The following is a 24,231-nucleotide window of genomic DNA, read 5'->3' on the forward strand; positions in this document are numbered from 1 at the left end:
TATAACCACTGCTGGACGACACGGTACATGGATTTAAACTGTAACATTATCATAAGGAATGTGGTCCCTTAAACACCGCGGACTGAACAAGTTTGTCTTTTATGAATGAATGAATCTTCTGCTGCCCCGACCTGTAGTTCCGAACCAAACACAACTCTTGAGATGATCCTGCTCATAAAATATTCCCAGATTACCAGACCTCAGTTTTCATGGCCAACAGAACATTAACATGCTTATTGCTCTCGCCGATTATCCTCACTATGTACGGTACATTAGCGAACTGTACGATTGGCCAACCCCCTGCCTGTGCAATCAACAGAGAGCGTGAATGAATGATCAGCCATTAGCAGGTCGGGTGTGAACTGTGAAAATGGGCTCTCACACCAATGACTGCAGGAGGCCTTGATTTGCTTTAGCCTAGCTTAGCAACCTGCTAGCAAGGACCGAGCGGTTGTTAACACTGTGGCAGTGCGTGAGCTAGCGTTAGCCTGCCCAATGTAATGCAGTGGAATACGGACTAGTGTAGCGTGTTGAAGCCCAGTCTAGTGGAGTGCTGTGTGCAAGATCATAGTAAGACTCCTTGCTAGCATATGCTTGTGTTTAATGCAGCGACCTGCTTCTGCATGGTGAGTTTACACATACCCTGCAGTGAAGGTAGTGTGTGTGTGTGCGTGTAATATCAGTAATCAGTGTACCTCACACAGACAGAGTATAACTAGGCCCAGTGTGGTGAGAGTGGCTGAGACCAGCTCTCTGCCAGCCCAAGTTGACTGTTTCAGCCGCTTTGTGTGTGTTTGTGGTCATGGATACTAAGACTGGAGGCTCCACCTTCAGATGCCGTCTAGGCAGCCAAGGCCCCTCAAGGTCCAGGTAATAGGACCTTGGTCCAGGTAATAAGTGTCTTTGTGCTGTCTTCTCTTCATGTTGCATTTTATTTATTTATTTTAGAGAGTGGGGGGTCCTTTAATACCCCTGTGAGTTCTCTGTGTGTGTATGTGTGTGTCCTCCTGCCTGTGCAAATGTTAGTTTAATGCATTTATGACCTTTATGCAGTACACATGAGGAAAGCAAAGAGATGAACTCTGTTATCAGTGTTACAGGAATGCTGCAGAAAGGGTGCACGGAGCTTTGTGTGTGCCTGTGTTTGTGTGGCTCAAGCAGTGTTGGTCTGCTCTCTGTGGATCGGATGCTATTAGAGTTACCAGCATGAAGGCAGCAACATGTCCAGGGTCAAGAGAAGATTTCTGATGGACAGGAAAAAAAAAAGTGCCAAGTGATCCTTGGTTGCGTTTTGTTGAAGTAAATGTAAAAAAATAAAACACAAGGAAATAGAGAAGGGATTCACTTGTGAGGAAAGTAAAGCAAAATGGGTATTGTGTGAAATGTGACCTTTTGTTGTATCTAATTGAAATAGAAAATGCTGGGAAAAGTAAGAAGGAACTTATTAAACCAGATTTTTAAAACTGTTTTATTCTTTTTAAACTGCTAGAGATAAAGGAGACGGTAGTTCAAACAAGCCAGAGCCAATGGCACATTAGTCACAATGAAGAAATCAAGACCGTTCTGATCATGTACAATTTTCCACTTTATCTTGTTTGACAGTGTTGAGAGATGGGCGTGAGAGGGGTGAGAAAGCGTGAGACTGTATTTCAGCATCATGCTTATTTGGTTTTTCCACCTTCACACCCCGGTCAAATTTCACGGCACAGAACCATAGCTGCATGACGGTTCATCGTAGTCCCTCGAATCAGTGGACCAGAGTGGACCCGAGGCCGCTGACTGAGCACACAGCTCGCTGGTATTAGCTCAGCGCGCTGGCGTCTGCAGTGTGCATGGTTAATTCGGCTGTTGTTGTCGCTTATGTGTGTCCCAGTGGAGCCAGGGCGCGTTGGTTCGCAAGCCTGGTTTTAGTTCCACTCACTAGTCTACATGCACACATGGAAACTGATGTGAGATCCCTCTGGGCTCTTCCATCACTTCATGTGTGAAAAACCTGAAACTCTTACCTAATACGGACTACATTAGTTTGGTATTTTGTATTTGATTGATGGCGACCATTGAGGCTCAGAATATATATACATATTTTGTTTTTGCTTTGTTTGTTTTTTTTCTTTGCACGAGCTTTCAGGTTTATTTCTGAGTTAAAATAATTGGCTCATCTATACTGCAGGCTAATACATTTCCCTCTACATCAACATATTTTGAGACGTAACTCAACTAATTGTAAATTATGCTTATCATTAAACTTTTAAATTATGTGTTTACATTGTATTTGTTTCAGGTGCAATAATAAAAATATGTATGTGTATTTATGGGGGCTGATGCAAGACCGTAAGCACGCATATAACCTTACTTTTCAAGGTCAAGCAGCTCTTTCTGTTTTCTATAATGATGACCTCTCTGTTCCCTGTCACTGAACAGCTCAAGGACCTCAGATCCAACTGTCATATTCACATCACAGCACTTACCCAGGCTACCCTGTCCATCACCAGAAACAAACATTTCATTATCATTCTAAATCACTGGCAGATCACTAATTCATCCCTCATGCACTCAGATTTAGGCATATTTTTGAATAATTCAGTGTTATTTGTTCATTCAGTGTTCTTCCTTACATTAACATCTCACTTTCTGCATCCGTACTGGCTCATCTTTGTGATGTGACCAGTGGCTGTGTGATAAGAAGGCTAAATAATGAGTAAGCTTTAAAACAAGTAATGGTTGAGCTTTACTATCAAACTCTCACACTGGGGATTTGTAGATTAGTGTTGCTTTTTGATTCCACACCCTCAACCCGTTGATGTGGCGTTGCATAGATGTTGTTGCCCTGATCATCATTCAGGCTTGGAGTCATAATAATGAGCAACAGGATGGGTGCAGCAAGAGACGGCGAGACAAATACTGGGTGCATGTGATGTTAAGTGTAAACTCTCTTAACTGGATTCACCTGATTTGCGCCTGTTCATGCCCCAGTGTGCTCAGGCATGCTAGCTGTTCAGCACCCAGGCTCATTATAAGGCCTAATTCAATTGACCTGGGGATGTAAACACATCTGTACGCAAATATAAGCGGGCCAATTTGGAGTGCCGCGACACTGAGCTGCAGTGATTTGTTGTACCGAGAGGATAATCAGCACAGAGCCTGAAAAGTAATAGTGAGGAGGCAGTAGCAATAAAGTAGTTACTGTCTGCTCAGGGACAAAAAAAAAAAAGATGAAGGGGTGGTGGTGAGGGGTGGGGGCAGTGCAAGCTCAGCTAGTGTCCCATGCTTACTTGGGTGTAATGACCCATCAGTGGTGACATCTTGTTTCATCAACTTCTGCTTCCTTTCACTTGTCTATCTGGGCTGAGTCTCTCCTTATCTGCTGCCCTTCTCCCCTCCTGCCTACTGAAATCTGTCTTCCTCTCTCGTGTTTTCATTTTCTGTTGGCCTGTATCTACTTCTCCTCTCAGCTAGATGCAAAGGGTTACACTGAACCACATAGTGGAGGACGTACAGTTTCAGAGCATCTTGTATTCTGTGAGAAGGATCAAAGACCCATTGATTTTTTTTTTTTTTTTGAAATCGCTGCTGGCATACAATCATTTAGTCAGATTTTGCTAAATGAGCGGGTAATAAATTTGATTGTGTAATTGTTATACAGATCAATTTAGAGCAAATAGCTGTATTTGAAAGTGGAACAAGCTTGATTAAGTTATCACACAATTTTGATAATCCAGTAATCGTGTAATTCTTTTAAAGCAAAATAGCAAAAAAAAATCCTCCTGTGACACTAAATTGAATATCATTTGTTTGGGTTTTCATCATATGAGATGCAAGATGCCATTGTGCACCTGTGGAACTGAAATGGATTGTGACAAAACAAGAAAATGATTGCCATAATGACCGGTAATTAAAGTAATAGCTTATCAATTATTTGAATTCTAATTATTGCATGGTTTTAATTTTTTGTATTTAGCAAGCTGGCTTGACCTTCGCTACATGTCGTACCCCTGCTGTCTCTCTCCATGTTTTCTGTCTGTATCTAATACACAATATAAATGCACACTTTTTTTATTTTTTAAATATCCTGGACAGACAGAAGTAAGATAGGTGAAGTAAGAGGAAGCAGTGTGAATCAAAAACAGTATAACGACATTGTAACTGTCTTTGTCAGATGTGTGTGTGTGTGTGTGTGTGTGTGTGTGTGTGTGTGTGTGTGTGTGTGTGCGCGCACATGTACGCTTGTGTGTGTGAATGTGTGTATGGGAAGAGGCACGGGGGCCGAGCTGACGAGGCCTCTCACTGGGATACTGGCAGGCCTTACTTGCCGCAGGCCCAGCTCTCAGCTCCACCTCTGACAGGCTTCATACTTATTGCTCAATGACATTCGATGTTTTCCTTCAGTTTGCTGTAAGATTGATTTCTCAGATATGTTTGAAATATCTCCAGAGCCCTAGAGCGTGGTGACTGGCACAGTGGCACAGAGAAAGAGAGAGAGACAGAGAGGTGGTGCAATCGGGGAGTAGAGGAGAGGATGGTGTGTTCGAGGCTAAGGATAAGTTGTAAGGAAGAAGAACAGTGTAGAATTCTCCAGTTTTGCATGAATGGGAGGACGTCTTTATGATGCTTTTAGCTTTTGAACTTTTTGCCATCTTTGAAAATTTAGCCAACTGAAAATTTACAACAAAACAGAGAAGCATGAGCTTGTTCATTCATTCAGTTCAGTTTTATTTTTATAGCTCCAAATCACAGAAACGGTTGCCTCAAGGCAAAGACAGTAAGGTAAAGACAATAATACAGTGAACACCCCAACAATCAGATGAGCCCCTGTGAACAAGCACTTGATGACAGCGGGAAGGAAGATCTCGGTTTTAACAGGAATAAACCTCCAGCAGAAACGGGCAAGGTCAGGTCTTGGGGGTGAGGGGAGAAAGACAGGACAAAAGACACACTGTAGGAAAGAGATGAATAATAACCAATGATTAAAGTTTGTGTGTAACCAAATAGTACATTTGTAAATCTCATCTTATGTTCAGATAGATTGTTCAATTCACATTATTAAATGCCTGAAAAAAGGGGGTGGCCCAGTGGTTGAGTGTCTGGAGCGCATACCTCAGTAGCATTCTCTCAGCAGTGAGCTTTCGGTTTCAGTTTTTAACCCATTTTTCCTGCCTGTGTGCACTTCCAGTATCGAATGAATGCCTGAACAATCTTCCTCAAAATAATACCAGAAAACAGTAGAAATGGCTTAAAACATGGAATCCTAGAGCTGTGGTTGAGGCCACGATGTGAAGTTTCCTTGTAACAAAGAAAATGTATGTATTGCCTTTCATGACGTGAGTGTTTCCATAAAGTTACATGACTGTGAAAAAGGGTGATACTGCAGAAAAATCACAAAAAACCCCCATCGCTCTGTAGAGTTTAAAAGTCCTTTGTCTTTCCAAAGTCCAAAAGTTAAATATTTTCAGTGACATAAAACGCACAATAATAGTGGGTTCCAGAATGAATGTGAAGTTGGAATTTTCGAGTTTGGAATATGAATCTTGAACACCTCCTCAACTTGCATTTCCTACTCGGAAAGTTGGAACAGCCCCAGCAACCACGAGTTAACAATCCAAGATGGCGGCAGCAAACATAAACAGTAATGAAGCTGTAAAACTTGGAATCTGTGCTGCTGCTGCTGCTGCTGTGTGTTTGTGACTCGCTAAATAAGCCGTACACCTTACTGCAGCAAATTCCAAGTTCCGAGGTATTTTGAATCTCTCCATGGAACCTGATACCTGACAGGCAATTAGTCCAAGATCTGGAGAGGCCTGACGGTCCCTTTAGCGTGGCCCCTGTTGTGGCATTGTACCTCTCTCTCTCTTCCAAGGTGTTTATCCTGTTTGCAGAGGGGCCTGTAATGAAATTTTCCCCTTTGTGAAAATGCATCCTCTGTGCATATTGCATTATGTCACATCTCATCAGTGAGCATTTGATCACATCTACTGCTTTGTTTTCTCTGGAAGAAGGTGGGGGGTGGGGGGGCACAGATCAACTGTTTTAAACTCTTTAATGCAATTTAACAATGCCACATATTCTTTTCACGTTTCATTGGGGTCCTTTACGTGTGAAATTACAGAGCCTTGCCTAGCCTGACTGACACAGCGCAGCAGAGGCAGGGTCACACCGAAGCGCCAGATGTGGGAGGGAGAGCGAAATTAATTGCTACACATTGTTCAGTGGGTGTATGTGCACCTTTAGTGAATTAACCGCTCTCTGGGTGTGACTGTTTGAATAAGGGGAATTGGGTACGAGGCCTCTCGCTCACAGCTGAAGCCAACGCTAGGCGCTGCATCCAGTTTGCTTATCTGCCCCCTAAATTCACATGCTTAACTTGTCGTTTGTTAGTGCGTGAAGTAGGAAAATATTTCTATGAACAACTCGTTGCTTAGTTGTTGTTCTCAATTTCTTTGTGTTGCTCTAGCAGTTCATATCTAAAGTACATGTATGTCAAATGTATATTTTAAATCTGCTTTAACATATTTTTAAAGACAAGGAAAATGGCATTTAAATGCAATTTGAATATTCTAGATACTCTGAATCTAAGAAAGAGCCACTTAATTCGCGTGACATATTCAGACAGACAGTTTTAATTGTGATGACCTGAAAGCTGTGCATTAGGTAAAAATGGCAAACCAATTAGAGAGAGTGTCAGCATGGGCCCAATAATGTGAATCTTAATGTTGTCTCTACTGACTTGCATTGCTATTAGGTTAGACAATGAGATTGAGAGCACAGATAATGCACATTAATGACAGTTGGATGGCAGACATGAGGAGCATATGGTGCTCTCCTATGGCCATTTACAAAGTTCATACCATGCTTTCACCCATCTGGAGTATGGCAAGAAAGTCAAGTTTATATTTAAGATTTTGTGGTTTCTATAATTCAAAGAATAAAGCTTAAAATATATTTGATCTTGATTTATTTTGCTGCATTGATACCCGATTTTGTGGCAGCCATAAGATCTACAGAAAGGCAGTGCATCACCATGTTCCTCTGAGGTCTTACCATCTACACAGCAGATACAAGCCCTAACCCATGCTGCCAGCTTCATCCCTATCAGAGGAACTAACAGTGCCCACTGTAATCACGGGCCTGGCATAGTCTCCAGCATGGAGAGTTTCTCGTGGACCATCCCCCCCCAAAAAACCCCCTGTCTCTCTATTTTTCTGGGCAATAGGAGGGTGGAAGGTTTGGGGATTTGATGGGGAGATGGTGGGTGAGGGAGGGATTGGGGAGGTAGTGGAGGTGGTGGGGGCACTCTGCTTCCCCTGGGGCTGCCTGCTGGAGCGAGGTGACCCAGCTTGTCGCTCGGTGACCTGTGAGAGGGACATTATGAAGTGTGAGTGGCTGTCACCCTAACCGCTTGTGACAGCACGGCTCCCGGCACAGCTGTGCCAGCCAGAGACCCAGGGCCCATGGAGAAAGGGGGTGGGAGAGAGGACGCTTTGGAAAAGGTGCGGACTTGGGGCGGGGTGTTCAGAGGGTGTCTGTGGTGGGGCAGGAGGTTGGGAGTAGAAGGAGAAAGAAGGTGAGGGTATCAAGGCTCCGTCTCTCATACTGGTGTAATGACTTCATCCCACTGATTCCGCTACTTAACGGATAGCCCTGCAGGTCTTTCATGTCAAAGCCAGTAGATTTGGGCTTTGAGCTACACTACATTATAGCATAGTGACGAAAGTCATAAGACCAGATGTTGTCCTTTAAGCGACCAGGGTTACATTTGTTCTAAGCCCAACTCTCAAAAACAAGGCGTTCTTTATTAGCGTTCCTATTATTTTCGCAGTTTACACAAAGAGCTTACATTTTATTGTCTCTATTGTCATTTTCAGTGAATGATTTACTCAGCAAATGTTTTGCCCCATCAACTTCCCTCAGGATGGCACAGAAGCACAGAAAGCAAACAACAAGAGAAAATGTTTGTTTTTTTATTGTTCTTGTTCTTGTTCTGGCGCTTTCGTCTAAGCTGCTCTTCTTAATGATAGGTTGCAGGACCTTGAAAGGGTTTGTTCAGTGTAGTCCACTGCAAATTTCGAGTAGAAAGGTCAGAGACCTTTGACATGCCTGTGCTGTTATTTACCATCCAGTTAAACTCATTAGTTTGTGACTTGACTCGGGGAACAAAGGTGTTGCCACCCAAGTCCCAGTCAGGATCATTAAGCTTTACTTCTTTTGATGGAGTAATTGGGCACGTTGAAAGATAAAGCAATGGAACTATACATAAGTTTGATTTCTAAGGTAATGCTTAATATATTCTCAGCACTTTTTTTTTTTTTTTTTGCAATACATCACAGGTGAGTACAGTTCACAAATAACCAACGAGTATTTCACACTATAAAATGCAGATAATATGTATGTGCAGCTTTTGAAAGTGTTCTGCCTCCCAGGAATATTATCTCATGCCATATGGAAAAGTCCCAAAGCCTAGTGTCAGTGTCTGACAGTTGTAGACAGCAATAACCCTACTTCCTTGTGGCTGAGCACGCAATGTGATTTCCCTCAGCAGGTCTCTAATTTCCCTAATCACTGTACAATGCAAATAGTCTCATTTACACATGGATGAGCAAACCAAGAAACACAGAGCCTCATTGATCTTAAGGTGTTCACAGGAACCAAATGAACTCGTATGTCTTATTTTATTTTCATGTGTATATCTTGAACGTGCCAGCATAGAATAGACACATACTTTTTGTTTATAGCTACAATTTGGATATCTTTGCCAACCTTAGTTTATGTCATCTGTTACCGAGAAGACTCATTTGTCGCACCTCACTGCAGGCTGCAAACAAAAAAGATGATATGAAATAACCAGTCAGCTTAGTTAACTACAGTGGCTAAAGTTAAAAAAAATAAAAAGAATAAAGATTTTGGTAAAAAAAAGTTTATTGCTTTTGTTTTTTCTAAAGAACAAAGAGCCTATAAAGAAAGCCATACAAGGCAATACAGCCATGAGATATGATTGTGAAATATCTTGGCAAGTTTTATATAATTTTTTTCTTCACCTTGTAGAATAAATTGTAACCTTAGTAAATTCAAGCAAATACTATACATCTCTCGGGCAGCTGGTCCAAAGTGAATGTATGCACTATTGTGTTGAGGAAAAACCTTGTTAATTCATAGTTAATTTTATTTTAGTTATGTACTATTACCAAACAATGAAATAGTAGTTAACATTTATTAATTGATTTGTAGAAAATGTCTGTTTGAAAAGTTGACACTAATATTTATAGATGTCTCGAAATGGTAATTAAGTGTGGTATAATTTGATAAAATAAAACGTTTAAAAATCACATAATCAAGGAACAAATTATATTGTAAATTCATTTGACCGTTCTGACATAATAACCTGGACACCCCAACAAAATGACTGCAGAACCACAGACTGTAATACAGCGTCCAAGTCCCGTATGCAAATATCAAATGCATCTAAATGATATGTCATTAAAAGAACCAGAAAGGTTACAAACTGTTAGATGGTTAATGCTGACACATCTGATTTTCTCAGAATCCACCTTTTGACATTGGGCAAGAAAAAGTGGAAGTAAATGCTACTTTTCAGGTATAAAATTCAAATTGGTGTTCAGAATGTATATAAGTGGTTTACATTAAACTATCAGACTTTTGAAGTGAATCCCACCTCACACACATGTCACAAGACAAACACAAAAGGTCATCTTATGCCTATAATGACAACCCATTTTCATCATAATGTCATTGTTTAATAGTGAAATATTTACTTGCTTTGTATTCAGTCTTCTTTTAACTTTCTATGACTATGCTGTATCCCTCTATCCCCGCTCTGTATCTAAATCTTTCCCCTTTACTCCACACCTCTCTCTCTCTGCATCCCTCTGTCACAGCTGACCTGTGTCCTCTCTCTGCAGGGCCTCTCCTGGTAGCGCCCAGCTGGCGCGCTGGGCAGAGGCAGGAGGTAGTGCCAGCTCTACTGGTGCAGAAAGGGGCACACCAGGCAGACAGGCCCAGTGTCAGCAGCAGCAGCAGCATGCTATCCCCCTGGCTGCCATGTTCACAACACACACATATGCCCACATATATCTATATATTGCCATAGCCTGAATGCATGCACACACCAGCATCAGTGGACCAATGCCAAATGGGTTTGGTCTGACTGGGACCTAGTTAACTGGGACAAAACATTTGTTTACACACTAGACTAGTGAAAACAGGCACAGAGACACATTGAACCACACACACATTCACATGGGAGGGCATGCAGAGACAATGCTGCATAAAGGAAAACCAGCACTGTCTTTTCCAAACTCCTTAATGATTAGTTTGACAGATCTTCAAGTCAGCCTGTGGCCCGTTGTCCCTGAAGGAGTGTGAGTTATACGGTGCAAGTAATAGAACACATATTGAACTGTGTGCATGTTATTGACTTGTAGAAGTCTTCAGGGTCAGCACTAGAAGCTGGTTGTAATTAAGAAGATGGGGACTTGGCCTCCTGCCTGTAGTTACCCCTGCAAGACTTCAGCCCAGGGTTTTCCTATGCTCTTACTATTGATTTAACTTGACCTTCTTCTGCCAGCAAGTGTATTAACCCAAGTAAAACCTTACAGCCCTGAGATCAGATCTGCAGTAATTACGATCAACAGGGAGAGGAGGAAAACATATTGCACCTCGACGTACATCATTTTGAAACTTGCGAGCTCAGGTGGCTTGAATTTAAATGTCAAGATGTATACAGACTAATGTGGCAACACTGTGACATATATAAGTAATGTGAGGTTTGGAATCGTTCATAGTGTAGTGTATTTGTAATCTTAGATTCATATGGCATATTGTTTGTTTCTGCATAGGATTTGGCTGATTTGCATACTGTTTGATTATCAGAGCCTTGCGTATTCAGCCAAACTTCCTCACTGTTGTTTGTATGTGTGTGTATTTTGACCTCTTTACACAGAGAGCCCCCCAATTGTGCCCCAGCAGCCAGCCGAGCTCAGTCAAGCGAAGCCTATATGCTCACTGGCATTTCACACACCCAAACGCGTGCATGCAAACACACATGAATATCACTTATCCAGCTGGGCTCGAATGCCGCACACTCTCTCACTGTCATACACACACACACACGCACATTACTTTAGATATGGAAATAGTGGTTAGGGTGTTATTCCCTAATGTACACCTTGTATAGCACCTCTGTCCAACAAAAAAAACCCAACCTCAGTCACATCTCCACTCCAATCAGTCCAACTCTTGCTTCACTCTGCAGGTCGGCCCACCCTTTGCCATTACCAGGATTTGAGGCACACTTCCGCCTTAAAAGTTGTACACCACTACCTTTGATAATCAAGATGGAACCTAATTGAGCTCACCCATGCAGAAGATGCTCTCGCCTTTTTCGCGCACACACACTTTTTGAGGAGATGGGGGCCTATACTGTTTCAGCTCATCCAACTGTGAGATTCTCCTTTCCCCTTTCCAGTCCTGCCATCATCTCACTAATGGTGTTTCTATCTCTTCTCCATAGGAGGTAAATGAAGCTTTTAAGCAGGGCGGAGGGAAGGGGGACCGCTGAAAAGATTAATTGACTTTCTACAGAGCTTCACTTATCCTCCTCTGGCACCTTTGACTTGTGAGTGTATTTGTGTTTGGATTACATGATTATATCACCGTCATTGCAGCAATTTGTGGTTTGTTCAAAAACTGTTTGAAAATATCAAACTGTGTCCCATCAGCCATTTCATCCACAGTGGCTACTTGATAACTCTCTGTACAATTAGAGCAAAGATTGGTGGCATTCGTGGTTAAATTGTTTGTGATTATAAATGAAATGAACTTTTCTCCAGTTAAATTTATATGTGAGTGAAGCAATACGCAGAGTAACATCAGTGTGGTATTTCTTATTGATTCTGTTCCCTTTTAGGACCATAATTCTGGCACAAAACTAGCTACACGAATGGATAAGTGCAGGTTTGATGCCTTGATTTATCCTCAACACTATTAAAAAACTTTAATGCCACTTTAATATAGATTTGAATTAAAGAGCCAGATAACAACCCTGCAGCAGTCCATAAAGTTTGACGTCACATAAAGTATGTACAGAAATATACTGCTGAAGTTGAGCACTTGGGACTGATGGTGGAAAAAAATGAATGAACAATGTATATTTTAATTTTAAAACTTCTGTAGTAAGACACTAATATAACTGAAGAGTTTATACTTAACCCTGTTGCACCGAAATCTTTTGTTGTGTTGCCTTCATATTGCTGTACTTATTTTATTTCTTAAAATCTGCACAGGATTTCTTACAAATTTAGTGAGTATAAAGTGGTAAATATTTTTCCCTCCTTTGATTTAGCTGCTGTGCACCAGACACCATTGCTACAGCAGACATTGTTGTTTTATTCAACACTGTAACATATCCTTCCTTCAGAAGCTAAGTTGGCTTGAAATTGCTTTGATGAGCAGTGCAACAGAAAAAGGCTGGGTGGAGTCTACTGCATAGACTACAGTGTGCCACGTATCGCACCTGTTTGTCACAGAGCTCTGGCATATAGCTGGGAGATGTAATTCGTATTGTATTAATTGTAAGATACAAAGGGTGAATTATAGCATAACACCAATACAAGGAAAGTTCTCACACAGTTTAAAATGACAACAAATCTTACACCTGGACTCATTCTTATGCAGAACCTCTAAAGTACAGTTAACTGATTTTAGAGTCCCTCTCTTCCGGCCTGACACATGTTCATGGACACACACACATGTAATGAAAGGTAATGCATCTGCTTCTCATATAGAGAGAAGTCTGACTATGTATGCCGGTGTGATGAGAGTGCGAGGGAGAGAGCGCAGAGAAGCAAAATGTGTGAAAGTACTGAGTTCGCTCCCTACCCCCATCTTCCTGCTATAAACTCTACCACCCACAGCTGCACACACTTCTCCTGTCACGGTGATAATCTCTTTGTCAGGAGCCGTCTGTTAGAGATTTGTCCGTCTGATTCGGTGAATGTCCGAGTGGCAGGTCGAGCTGTAATGCCACAGGGTGTCCAAGGGTCTGTGTCTCTGTGTGTGTGTGTTTATATGCATGTACGCACATCCAGTGCCATAGGTGGTGGGATATCTGTCCCTGTCAGTGTGTATATCCCTTTTCTTTGGACCTCTGTTTTGTGACAGAAGGGGAATGTTGGAATATAAAGGCAAAGATGTAACTAAAGAGGAGACTGTTATAATGTGAATTATTAGCTGTTCTAACTTTGAAGTGATTCCTACAGTGAAAAAGTGAGCAATGTGAAGCTGCAATTTGGTGACGTACTCGTTTAGCCATGTTATGGCCTCTAACCCTCATGCTAACACAGTCAATTTGGATTTAACCCAGATGTTAGCGCTACCTACAGATGGCATAACATGTCATCCTTTTCCAACAGGCTATGGTTATAGCTGCTACCCCAGCAGGACCCCTTCTTGTCAGCCACTAATGCTGTGACTGACATCCATCAACTATGAGCCACCACAAGATGGGTAAACATGATAGAGGGCAAGAACTGGTTGTGTCCCAGCCATTTGTGAATGACTCCTCAACTGAAATGAGGGTAACCTGGATGGCGACGTCAACACAGACCTCAATTTAGACAAAATGAAGGAGGACAAGGATGACACCACCTTCCAGCAGTTGACCTGGCGTGTATTTACATTTCTCAGGAGGTGCACATCAGAAGAAACTGTTCTGGTTATGTCGTAAGTTACGATGTACATCTGACGCAGAACTATAATTTATGTGTTACTGCAGATTGATCTCACTATACAGCAAAGTCAGCATGTTCCCTTAACATTGTCACATTGTTTATCAAGAAAAGACTTGGAAGATATGAATCCAAGCCTTGTACTCTGGTATAAAATGTATGTAGTTTATACACTTATTCCATGCTCTTCCTGTGGAGGAGTCCAAGGCTGTGGGTGAGCCTTGCAGTCTCTGGTGGGACAGTCTTGTGGTTAAACCTGTCAATCATGGACAAAGAAGGCTGGAGTCATGGACGTACCCTGTGTCCCGCCAAAGGTCTTTTGTGGCCCAGTCTTGGAGAAAATGAAAGACAGAAAGACGGAGAAGCTTTCGTCCTCTGCCTACCACAAAAATCAAATTCACTACCCCACCAGGTGCATAGAGCTAGCATTGCAGCTCCAGCAGTGGCAGTGAGGGATAGGCAAAGTGGAGTTAAAATGCAGAGAGGAGAGTGTGTCCCAATCTGCTCAGGAGGCCAAGGCAGGCAGAAACCACAAGGCTTTGGGGTAAAGCATTTATTTCTAGTGGTGGCTGCAAGAAACTTGTCATGCCCAAAGGAGGGTAAGAAGAAGTGTTTGACCTAACGTTTAATCAGTATTCTGTATCACCTCATGAAGGGATGGAAAGGGTAAACTAATGCCCTCATAGTTTATGATTCAGGTGCTTCTGCAGTTCCCAGTTTATCAGGTCTTTCTCGTACTGCTTTCCATTTGAATTGGGAAGCCAGAAAGTTCAACTTCAAAATTAGAATTTGCAACTGGAATGCCCCCTCAACTCAGATTTCCAACTCAGAAAGCTGGAGAGCACTTCCAGCCCTGATTTCACAATCCAAGATGGCAGCAGTGAACATATATAGTAAAACTGTAAAACCTGTAATCTGTGCTCACACTGTTGTGTGTGACTCATTACATAAGCCATGCACAGCCAGCTTCTATCTGTGAGTGCACACACATTGCAAGTTTTGTGATGTATTAGTGGCTCTAACTTGCCTAGGGAGTATAAAAAATATGTTTTTTTTTTCTTTCTCTTCTGACTACTGCTGCTACTACTACTCTTCCCAACTCCAATATCTTACTTAGGTGGATGGAATCCAGCATCAGTCTCCATCCCCTCTAGTTCAAAGAGAGGAGATGCTAGGACAAATGACAGTGCCACCAAGCACCCCTTCAGTATCATCAGTCACTTCGAAATACTTTGTTAGTGTCACCAAGTGTGACCACTTCATTTTGCTCAGGGGGTAACAAAACAATGAAAGTATTCTGCAGCCAGGCAGTTTGCCAATTGTAGGGTGTCCAACCAAAAACAAAAACATAACAAAAGAAACTCTCTTTCCCTTCATCCCCAGCAGGAGGAGCTCCTGTTCTTTTTAAGGGCAAGGGAATGGAAAAGGCCCCCACTTCTTGGCTTGGCTTGAGCATATGTCATTTCTCATGTCCCAAAAGCACAGACTACAGTTTGCTGTGAAACTACCAAAATGTTTTACTTCAGTAGCCAGCGGCTATATTTCAGACATCTCTGCATGCAGGTGATCAGCAGAGGTCTCCCAAAGAGGAGGCTCAGAAATGGCATTTAATATTGCCATTTAAAAAAAAACCCAACTAACAAACAAACAAACAAACAAAACTCTGACGAAAAGCAGGGTTATCTCTCGCTGAATGTATTAAACACTTACAAAAGTACATGTACATTGAGAAAGAGTGCTTGGGCCTGTCAACCCCTCCATCCAGGATGAAAGCTACACTGGCTCAGCCAACGCTGGAAGTCAGTACCTCAGGTTCGGCCTAGCATACTGTAGCTCAGCTTCTGGAGGGCTGATACAGTCTGGTTGTGGGGTACATCTCACATAGACTGAGGATGTGGATCTAGGACTGCAGCTTGACTGGTTTGTCATTAAAAGACATGGTGTTAAGGTGACTGTACCAGGGGATTTCCTAAGTGGAACACTTCACTTCCCAGGGATTTCATAAAGTAACAGTGTTTCTTGTTTTGTTTTGTTGGGTTTTTTGTTGTTGTTGTTTTGTCTTTGCATCCATCTTGGTCTTCCTCATCTTTATGACAATATGAAATAGCTTTTTAAAAAAAATAAAAAATAATGTAGCGATGAGGCAACCAAAATACTGCAAATATTAATGTCTTAACTTTACAGAAAAATGTCATGTCCCTTTCAACAACACCACTGTTGGTACTAAATCAGAACGTTGCTTACATAGGCATTTGAAAACTTGCATATTGCAGGGTGCTAACCTGTATCAGGTGCTAACCAGTTTTCCAACTCATGGTTTACTTAAATATCCACAGATTTAAAAATAATAATAATAATAATAATAATAATAATATGATATAAAATCCTAAGACCAAAACCAATCATTTGTATTTTTCCATAGTCATAAGGTAAAGTTACAAAGATTTCAATAAATTCAAAATGGCGATATACTCTTAAGATTCTAAGTACATTTTTGAAGTTCTCCCCTTATGAAAAGATAACATAAAATCTGACAAAGCTGTAATTGCCGGGTTGAGTTATTGTTTCTCAAAGCTCTTGTTCTTTCTTTTGCCTTTCATCTCTCCCCTCCCGACACCTTCTCCTTGCTATGTCTGTTGTTTGGTCTCCTCTTGTCACTCCACTGCAATCATCTTCACAGGGGGGCTTGTCATCTGTATCTACTCATATCCTACAATCCCTTTTGCTCCGAGCACTACTGCACTTAAATGTCAGGGCTGATGAGCCCGCCACACCCACCTGACACATCAGCTCAGTGCCTGCTAAAAGCTTTTATGGTGTGCCTGGTGGTTGATATAAATTAAAGAGTTTTCCTTCTTCTTTTTCAGGGATTATGGCTCTAAAGGGACAACTTCAAGTAAGCAGTGGAAAGAGAGCAAAAGGATGGACTATGATTGGTTGCCATCTAGTGGCTTTAACTCTGGCTTGCTGCTGCTGCTGCTGCACCATGAAGGTTTAAAATGTTGGGTTTAGTAGGTTTCACTCCTAAAAAAGGCAGGTAATAAGAGATTTCCTCTACCCCTCACAGGCAAGTTGGTGTCAAACATTTTTCTCAGTATTTGTAGATATTAGGAAATGGTTATTAATGACTGGAAAATAATTTCTTTTGGTGTGACCCTTCTTATTAAATATAAAACTACACTGACTTCACAGCAATTAAATGGAACAGGACCTTTTGTTTATGTTATGAAAATATAGATTTTTACAAGCCAAATCCTTATTAGGCAATGGCTGATTGATTGCATGCAGGTTAATGTCATCGATCACGTTACTGGGAGCGCTTCTGTCACAAGTCAGAATAACAAATCAAACCAGCTCTTCATACACTTCAATGTCATTTTCCGTTCTTTTCCTTTATTTGTAAAACTTTGGCATTCTGGCCAATATCTTCAACAATTGGCTGGGTATAGACAGTATGTACACAGCAATGGATGCACAACACAATGTAATATGTACAGTCCCAATATATTTGCTAAACAATATATCGGTCTTCCTGGTTGCTGACAGTTGTACAACCAAGCCTGCTGATACAACATACTGTTGGTTTTGCACAACAGTACGTACAGTCTAAATTAATAAACAATATATACAACATTACTTTTACGGTTGTACAACACACATACTCATACTGCATACTTATAGTTTCATCAGTTCGCCAGCCACACCTTTTGCCGTTGTGCAGTGCAACAAAACCCACAGTTTTTGAATTGGCAAACAAAACTGTGTCCAGAATGTATTGTCTCTACTACAGTGCTTATTTCTTGCACATCTCAAAACGTTTTACCTCTGATCAGCAAGTATGTTTCTAACTTGTGGAGCATTATAATCTACATTGCTACGGCTTACCTGTACAACACAAAGTGCTACTAGTATCTGCAAAAAACCCTGTTCTATCATACCTCGTCTTTATGAGTGAACATCTCATTAGATAAAATCAGGGCAGCAGCATTAGACAGTATATACAAAAATCTGACACAGTGATTCTCCAATGTTTTGGCTTTCAGATACTAATGGCAAACATAAGCCTACTGATAAACACATTTGAGCACATGCAAATTGATGAATTATGCTGGACGTTGTCTAAAATGTATAGACTGCAGAGTGTGCCATGTTTCTTTTAAAGACTACTCAGTGAATCAAAGGCTGTGGAAGACAATTATGCAAGAAAAATCTTGATCACATTTTCTACCAATAAGATTAAATGGCATTGCTATAGGTTCTGTAAATAGTCAGTCTTCCTGTGTGTTTTGAAATTTGAGCATAGCTGTTCAGTATCTCAGTAGCTGTATATTCCAGAGGAGCAGAACAGAAGAGACATGGGTAAAGTGGAAATGATGTTACTCCAGTTGAATGACGACTTGCTGAGGACTAAAGTCTCCCAACAAGTGTTGCTCCACCTCAGACATGAACAACACCGTATGAAAGCAGCTGAATCGGGCAAAAAAAAAAAAAAAAAATCTGGTACAGAAAGGTGCCAGTGGCACTGGCCTCTGGTGTTTTTAATTGTACTATACCTCAGCCGTACAATATATATATTTACGCTAGGTTGTTTTGTTCTGCTGGTGCTCGAGTGCAACATCCAGTGGTTCTTAATGTAGATGGCATTTTTAAATAAATAATTCCCTTTGGTAGGATATTTACATTTTTAACAGGCATGAGTCTGAGGATTGGAGTAAAATATGCTAATCTAAGAGAGATGCTGTGTGTATAAGTTATGACTTTGGAACAATAAATGCTATGCTTTTGTTGACATACAAAAATATATAAACCATACTGCTACTTTTATGTTTGTGGCACTGAATACTCGTTTTTTCAGTCTACTGTTTCTTACTTTGAACTGCAGCCGTTCCTGCAAATATACAGTAATTCAAGGCAGATAAGAGTTTGTCTGTGTGTATTGTAAGACAGCCTTGCCACTTATATGACCAAGGATGTTAACCAACTGAAATCAAGGCCAGCTTCCAAAGGACGGGTAAGTTAGAAGCAATTTTTTTTTAATAAAATGTCTGTACGTATGTTTGAATTGAAAATTCTCTTTTCAAAATTAAGAATAATTTATTTTAAGGTCTATTATTTGACTTCCTCAAGCCACTCAGTTTCACAGTTTCCAATGAAGGTGCATGTGATGAATTTTATATCAGTGCATCAAGCTGTTAAAATTGAAACAATTCACCGAGTGACTTGACGCTAATCCTGGTGCCAGTACAAGTAGGCCTCTATATTGTCATGTTATAGTTTATTAGATGTGATTTGTGCTTTTTAGAATGCAGGTCTACGATTAAAAGCTAAAATTATATTTGTGCTGCATTCAAATGGTTGAGGCTATTCCTTTTCCTTAGGATCTGAAGTGAGTTTTGGACTCCCGAGTTTCTTCATCCCTCTCCGCTGAGCAAGGCCAGAAGACTGAACAGGCTCCAGGACAGGGGCAGGAGCACAGCGCCTCAAAGCAGAATAGGTGGCAGATAGAGCCCCCTAGTGGAATAAAAGTAGAATGCATTGTATTGGATCAGTGTAATTCAGGTGACACCTTTACTATCAAAAGAGCCATTTTAAAGGAATTATTGACCAGACAATCTATTTGATGGTTACCCATTTAATTATATTAGCTATTAAATATATATAATTTTTGTACCTGTTATAACAAAAGAATTCCCAAGCTTTAAAGTAAAGTGCATCTTCTCTTATGTACCTTAATAGCCTATGTTAAAATGTATGATTAAAATGTATACTTAATCTATGTATACTTAATCTATGAGGTTAACCTATTAGAATTACTAATAAATCATTTACCACATGTGGCTACTCTACAGTGTTTATTTAGTACTTTAACTATGCCTTTTCAATTTAACAATAACAGATTTTTGTGGCATGTATGAAATTATAGAATTATACTTACTAAAATTGTGTACTTATATTTATTATCAACTAATCAGACCTTGAGGACTACTCTGAAACAGTTATAAAGCTATGCATGCAACTTTGAATCCTACTTCTTTTTGTGCAAATTAATCAGTTTAATAGGAGACCACTCTAATACTGAAAATATGGACATACCAGTAAATCAGCACCACTGCTGGTAAAAATGGAGCGATTTATAAGCTGCATTCCTCTATCCAAATACATCTGATACTTTCAGGTACAATTTAAGTGTTTTTTTCCCCAGATACTTTTTAAGACTACTCTGCATTAAACATCGAAGATGAACCAAACTTCTGTTTTAAGGTAGAATTCACTTTATTTCAGTGGGACTTCCTGGTTAAATAAAATGTTAAAGTTTCTGTTACAGTGACCTGATATAGGTAGCAGTCTTACAAACTCAAAACATTAATAGCATAAAATGTAGGAGCTACAGTATAAAAATACCCACCCCAAAAAACTATAAACATCCACTTTTCTTTGGAGGTCTCCTTAGAAGATTTTAGATTGAGCAATAGATATATAAGTGATTTTTCCATCTATATTAGCACGATACAGGGGATAATATGCTTATCTCTATAGTAATCTGTATTTGTAATTACATAGAGTACAAAGGCTCTGACCTTGACAATGAGTGGATCTTGTCTGGTGAGACATTTGTCAGAGAGCTGGTCTCTCTCAACAATCCAGGGGTGACGAAGAACCTGAAAAGCATCACAGTAAAACTGATATCAGCTCTGAATGTATATAATGTATATAACGTGGTAACACCACAACCATGATACATCTGTAGTATTGCAAACAGTGTAGGTATATAGTCAAACACATGATATACTGTCGTGGTATGAACATCAGGCTCAGTGCATATGTGTACATCTGGGCTAAAGGAAATGATATGTATGTAAAATTTCAGTTTGTATACACTTTTGTAATCTATTGCTTTGTCTAAATTAATAAAATTTATATCTATAGCATATTCATTATATCATGATGGAAAAAAACTGTCAAGGTGGGACCTGCACTATACTAATAGCACAATATGCCATATGACAGGCCAGTTTATGTTATGGACTAATGGTACCTGTGGGGCAGTCAGACGCTGGTGGGGGTCCACATGGAGCATCTTAACCACGATATCCTGTTAAACAAATGGGGACATGAACGGTTAATATATTTGTTCTGCACTGATACTACGATGCTAGAGGCAAACATTTCCATTTTATGCAAATCAGAAAGCATTAAGATGTTTGAACCTTGGCTGCTTCTGACACCAGCTCCCAGTTTCCTCCTGTGATAATGAATTTCCCACAGCCGATCTGAGCCAGAATCTCCTCTGCTGTGTCCTCGGGACTGCTGGCAAATGGGCTGAAACTGACCAACAACAATGCCCACTTACAGAAAGCAATTCAATCTAATAAAAAATGCATGACTCCAGAAAACCATGACCTCCGATTTGAGACATTTTCTCTTATTGTCTCACTGTTATTTCACCGGGGGGGGGGTGTATTTAGACATGCTGTTTATTGCTGTTGCAGGAGTCTTTGAAGAAAATTGCAACATTGCATACAGTTTACACCTGAACTGTATCACAACCTGTGAGTGTGAGTTGTATTAAGACCTTATAAACTCACCCAGCTATCATAGTGTAGAGCAGGATCCCCAGGCTCCAGATGTCACAGGCTGCATCATAACCCTGTTTCCTCAAAATCTGCACATATACAAAAAAAGCAAAGAAAACCACTCACAGATATCTGTTAAATAATTTGTATAAGTGATACTGAGATGCACCTTGTAATGACTGCTGATGTACCTCAGGAGCCATGAACGTAGCTGTGTAACAGGGAGTCATCAGCAAACCATTTTCAGCTCTGAGCTGTTTGGCAAAACCAAAGTCGCATATCCTGATGCATTCTGGGAGTCCACTGTCATCTGCATAGCGGATGTTGCTGGGTTTCAAGTCTCGATGTACAACCTGGAAAAAATAGTCACCATTAAGCCTTAATAATGTGCATACATATAAATATACTACATGGACATTGCCATTGAAGCTCCCAGCACACAGCTTTTGTGCTGATGTTAATGACCTCTGAAGTTATGGGGCTTTGGCAATGTATATGCACTATGTTATGACACTGGGACTGAACCGCCCCACCTGAATTCAAAGATTGATTTTTAAGCCCTCCTTTCATCCAGCTTACCCCCTGTGAGTGTAAATATTCCACAGTTTTGGTCAGAGCGCACATGATGTCTGATGCATCTCTCTCAGTAAAATTTGTGTGCATCAGAGCTTTGTCCAGCAACTCGTCCCCTCTCAGTAACTCCTGAACCAGATACACACACTGGCCATCGTCAAACACCTATAGGTAAAGGTGAATGCAGAAGAAAGATACAAACAAATATCTTTTTTAAAAAAAGAAAAAATGCTTAGGAAAAATTACATGCAAATTAAAAATCACTATTCTGCAGGCTCATGTGCTGTACTTACATCTTTCAGGGTAATAATATTTGGATGCTGTCCATATCTTAACAGAATCTCAATCTCTTCTGACGGATCTCTCCTCGCTCTGTCAATAATCTGACATAAATGTGCACAGCATATTAGCATGATGGATCACCAGTGATTTGTAACTAACTCTGAGTTACAGCTCAGGAAGCATGCAAGTTTTGTCCAGTTTGACTACATTTTATTTTAATATGTAAGCAGCCCCAAATAGTCATTTCACAAGCTAACAAATAGCCCTGTTTACATTCAACACCATCATAGTAAAGAATATTACTGCTGAGGCTCTAAAGGCAAAGAGTAAATCAATAGTGTATTTAAATAAATTGCAGTTCAGGTTAAGTGTCCCCTACCTTCACACAATACTCCACTGAAGTAATTCTGTGCAGACATCTTTTGCAGACAGAGGTTCCCGTGTGTCCGATTTCTTCTTTCAGATCATAAACATCACCGAAGGCCAGATCACCACAGAGATGCTATGTAGAAAACACATAATCAGGTGCACAAACACTACAACATTAAATGACTTATGTAGTTGCTGACAGGGAATTTATTTGAGGTAATGTTTGGAAAGGTCAGAAACCTAAATACATAAACTGTGTGCTAGTCTGTGATTTAATTAGATGTATACCTGTGCGATGGGGTTGATGTTCAGCTCTTGAGGAGTGGCCGCTACTGTAGCAACACTGGACTCCTGAGTTTGGTTAGTTGCAACGAAGCTAAAACCACGAAACAACTGGTGTGTGTTCGCGCTGGGAGGGATGCCTGGAGAATCTGGATATCCCAAGACACATTGAACCAAACGTCTGCAGAGTGCTTGACAGTGTTTTAGAAATATTAAAGTTTAGTAAAAACGATTGATCAGTATGGTAGTTTTCTTTTTTTTCTGTTCCTCATTGAACCCAGTCGCCTATAACCTATACATTAATTCTGTATTTGCATGTGTGTCTACATGCTTTAGTTACCAGTAGGTGTTCTGGAGGTGAACTCAGGGTCAAAATGGAAAGTGTCTTCAGGTCTGCCAACGGTTGGTTTGAAAGGAGGCCTCACTTCCTTCTTGTACAGCTTCTATGAATGAGCAAAAAAAACCCGAGAAATTGGAATACTGTTACACCAGCAGCTGAATTCAACACAAATGACACATGATCTGTAAAGGAGGTATAAAAGTCAGAAGAAAACACGATGTATAAGCTTTGACTATAGCGTGTTTGGGGGGGAAAAAATGATTATTTCAGTCAGATCTGATAAAAAATAGTCCACAAGTTTGCTAGGTTTGCACACAAATAAGACAAATAAGTAACATTTATTTATTTAAACACGGAAAAATAGTTGCCCAAAGTGCTATACTAAACAATTGTTGTAAGTTGTAAAATATTTTTTAATATTACAAATTAAAACAATTTAAAAAAAAAAAGAAAAGAGAACAACAACCAGTTTAAGAGCATTTTCTATGAATAAGTCTGCCCTTCACCAGTTCATCACTGTAACCATTAAACTTCCCAGTTTAGCCTGCCCTTACAGTCAAGTATATACTTTGATTGACATGGACTTTTCTTGTAATATAGTTTCAGAATTGGAAATATCCAGACAATGTATGTACAGATCCAATATCCAATTAAAAAAAATTAAAATGATTTAGGACAACTTTATTTTGTCATATTATAATATGACTTGCTAAGGAGTCCTTACCTTAGAAAATAATCTCTCATCTTCCTGTTTTTTCTTATACCTTTCTCTGTCTCGAGTGATATTATCCCACTTTATCATTTTTTCCTCACTGGGTACAGCCACTGTACCATTAGCTAGCAGACAGACACTGTGCAAAACTGTAGCACTTGTTACACCATCCATTCATTCATTCATTCATTCATTCATTCATTCATCCATTCATTCAACTCTTCTGCTTATCCTCATTGAGTGCAGCATGGATAAGATCTTGGAGAGGCTTACGGCTGCTGTGAATACTCAGAATAAGATCTCTGAGTGCAGACTGGATTACATCTTGGAAGGGCTCGCTCGGAATAACATCTCTGAGCGCAA

The 24,231-nt window shown here is 40.4% G+C and overlaps 1 protein-coding gene and 1 long non-coding RNA gene across 4 annotated transcripts in view; one reads left to right on the plus strand and one right to left on the minus strand.

Annotated features, from left to right (window-relative positions):
• On the plus strand, window positions 1-18,770 carry LOC113023888 (uncharacterized). Of its 2 annotated transcripts, XR_003272609.2 has the most exons (5): window positions 1-626; window positions 705-890; window positions 11,522-11,626; window positions 13,422-13,731; window positions 16,604-18,770. It is a non-coding gene; the product is annotated as an uncharacterized LOC113023888 (long non-coding RNA). The 2 variants fall into 2 exon arrangements; XR_013906626.1 differs by lacking the exon at window positions 705-890 and having other exon boundaries at window positions 11-626.
• The window catches only part of rps6ka2 (ribosomal protein S6 kinase, polypeptide 2), a 19,525-nt gene continuing 12,401 nt past the window's right edge, over window positions 17,108-24,231 (minus strand). The window contains exons 12-22 of one of the 2 annotated variants that reach the window (XM_026170317.2): window positions 23,157-23,259; window positions 22,823-22,965; window positions 22,545-22,667; window positions 22,177-22,266; window positions 21,890-22,048; window positions 21,502-21,663; window positions 21,323-21,399; window positions 20,945-21,062; window positions 20,773-20,829; window positions 20,315-20,395; window positions 17,108-19,247 (exon numbers count right to left, since the gene is read on the minus strand). In XM_026170317.2, coding sequence (XP_026026102.2) covers window positions 19,098-19,247; window positions 20,315-20,395; window positions 20,773-20,829; window positions 20,945-21,062; window positions 21,323-21,399; window positions 21,502-21,663; window positions 21,890-22,048; window positions 22,177-22,266; window positions 22,545-22,667; window positions 22,823-22,965; window positions 23,157-23,259 — 1,263 coding nt within the window. In that variant the 3' untranslated portion in view covers window positions 17,108-19,097. Of the gene's footprint in view, window positions 19,248-20,314; window positions 20,396-20,772; window positions 20,830-20,944; window positions 21,063-21,322; window positions 21,400-21,501; window positions 21,664-21,889; window positions 22,049-22,176; window positions 22,267-22,544; window positions 22,668-22,822; window positions 23,008-23,156; window positions 23,260-24,231 lie in introns of both variants that reach the window. The other variant, XM_026170309.2, reaches the window with a different exon arrangement.

This window comes from Astatotilapia calliptera, chromosome 1 (genome assembly GCF_964374335.1).
Source record: "Astatotilapia calliptera chromosome 1, fAstCal68.1, whole genome shotgun sequence".
Classification (NCBI taxonomy): Eukaryota; Metazoa; Chordata; class Actinopteri; order Cichliformes; family Cichlidae; genus Astatotilapia; species Astatotilapia calliptera.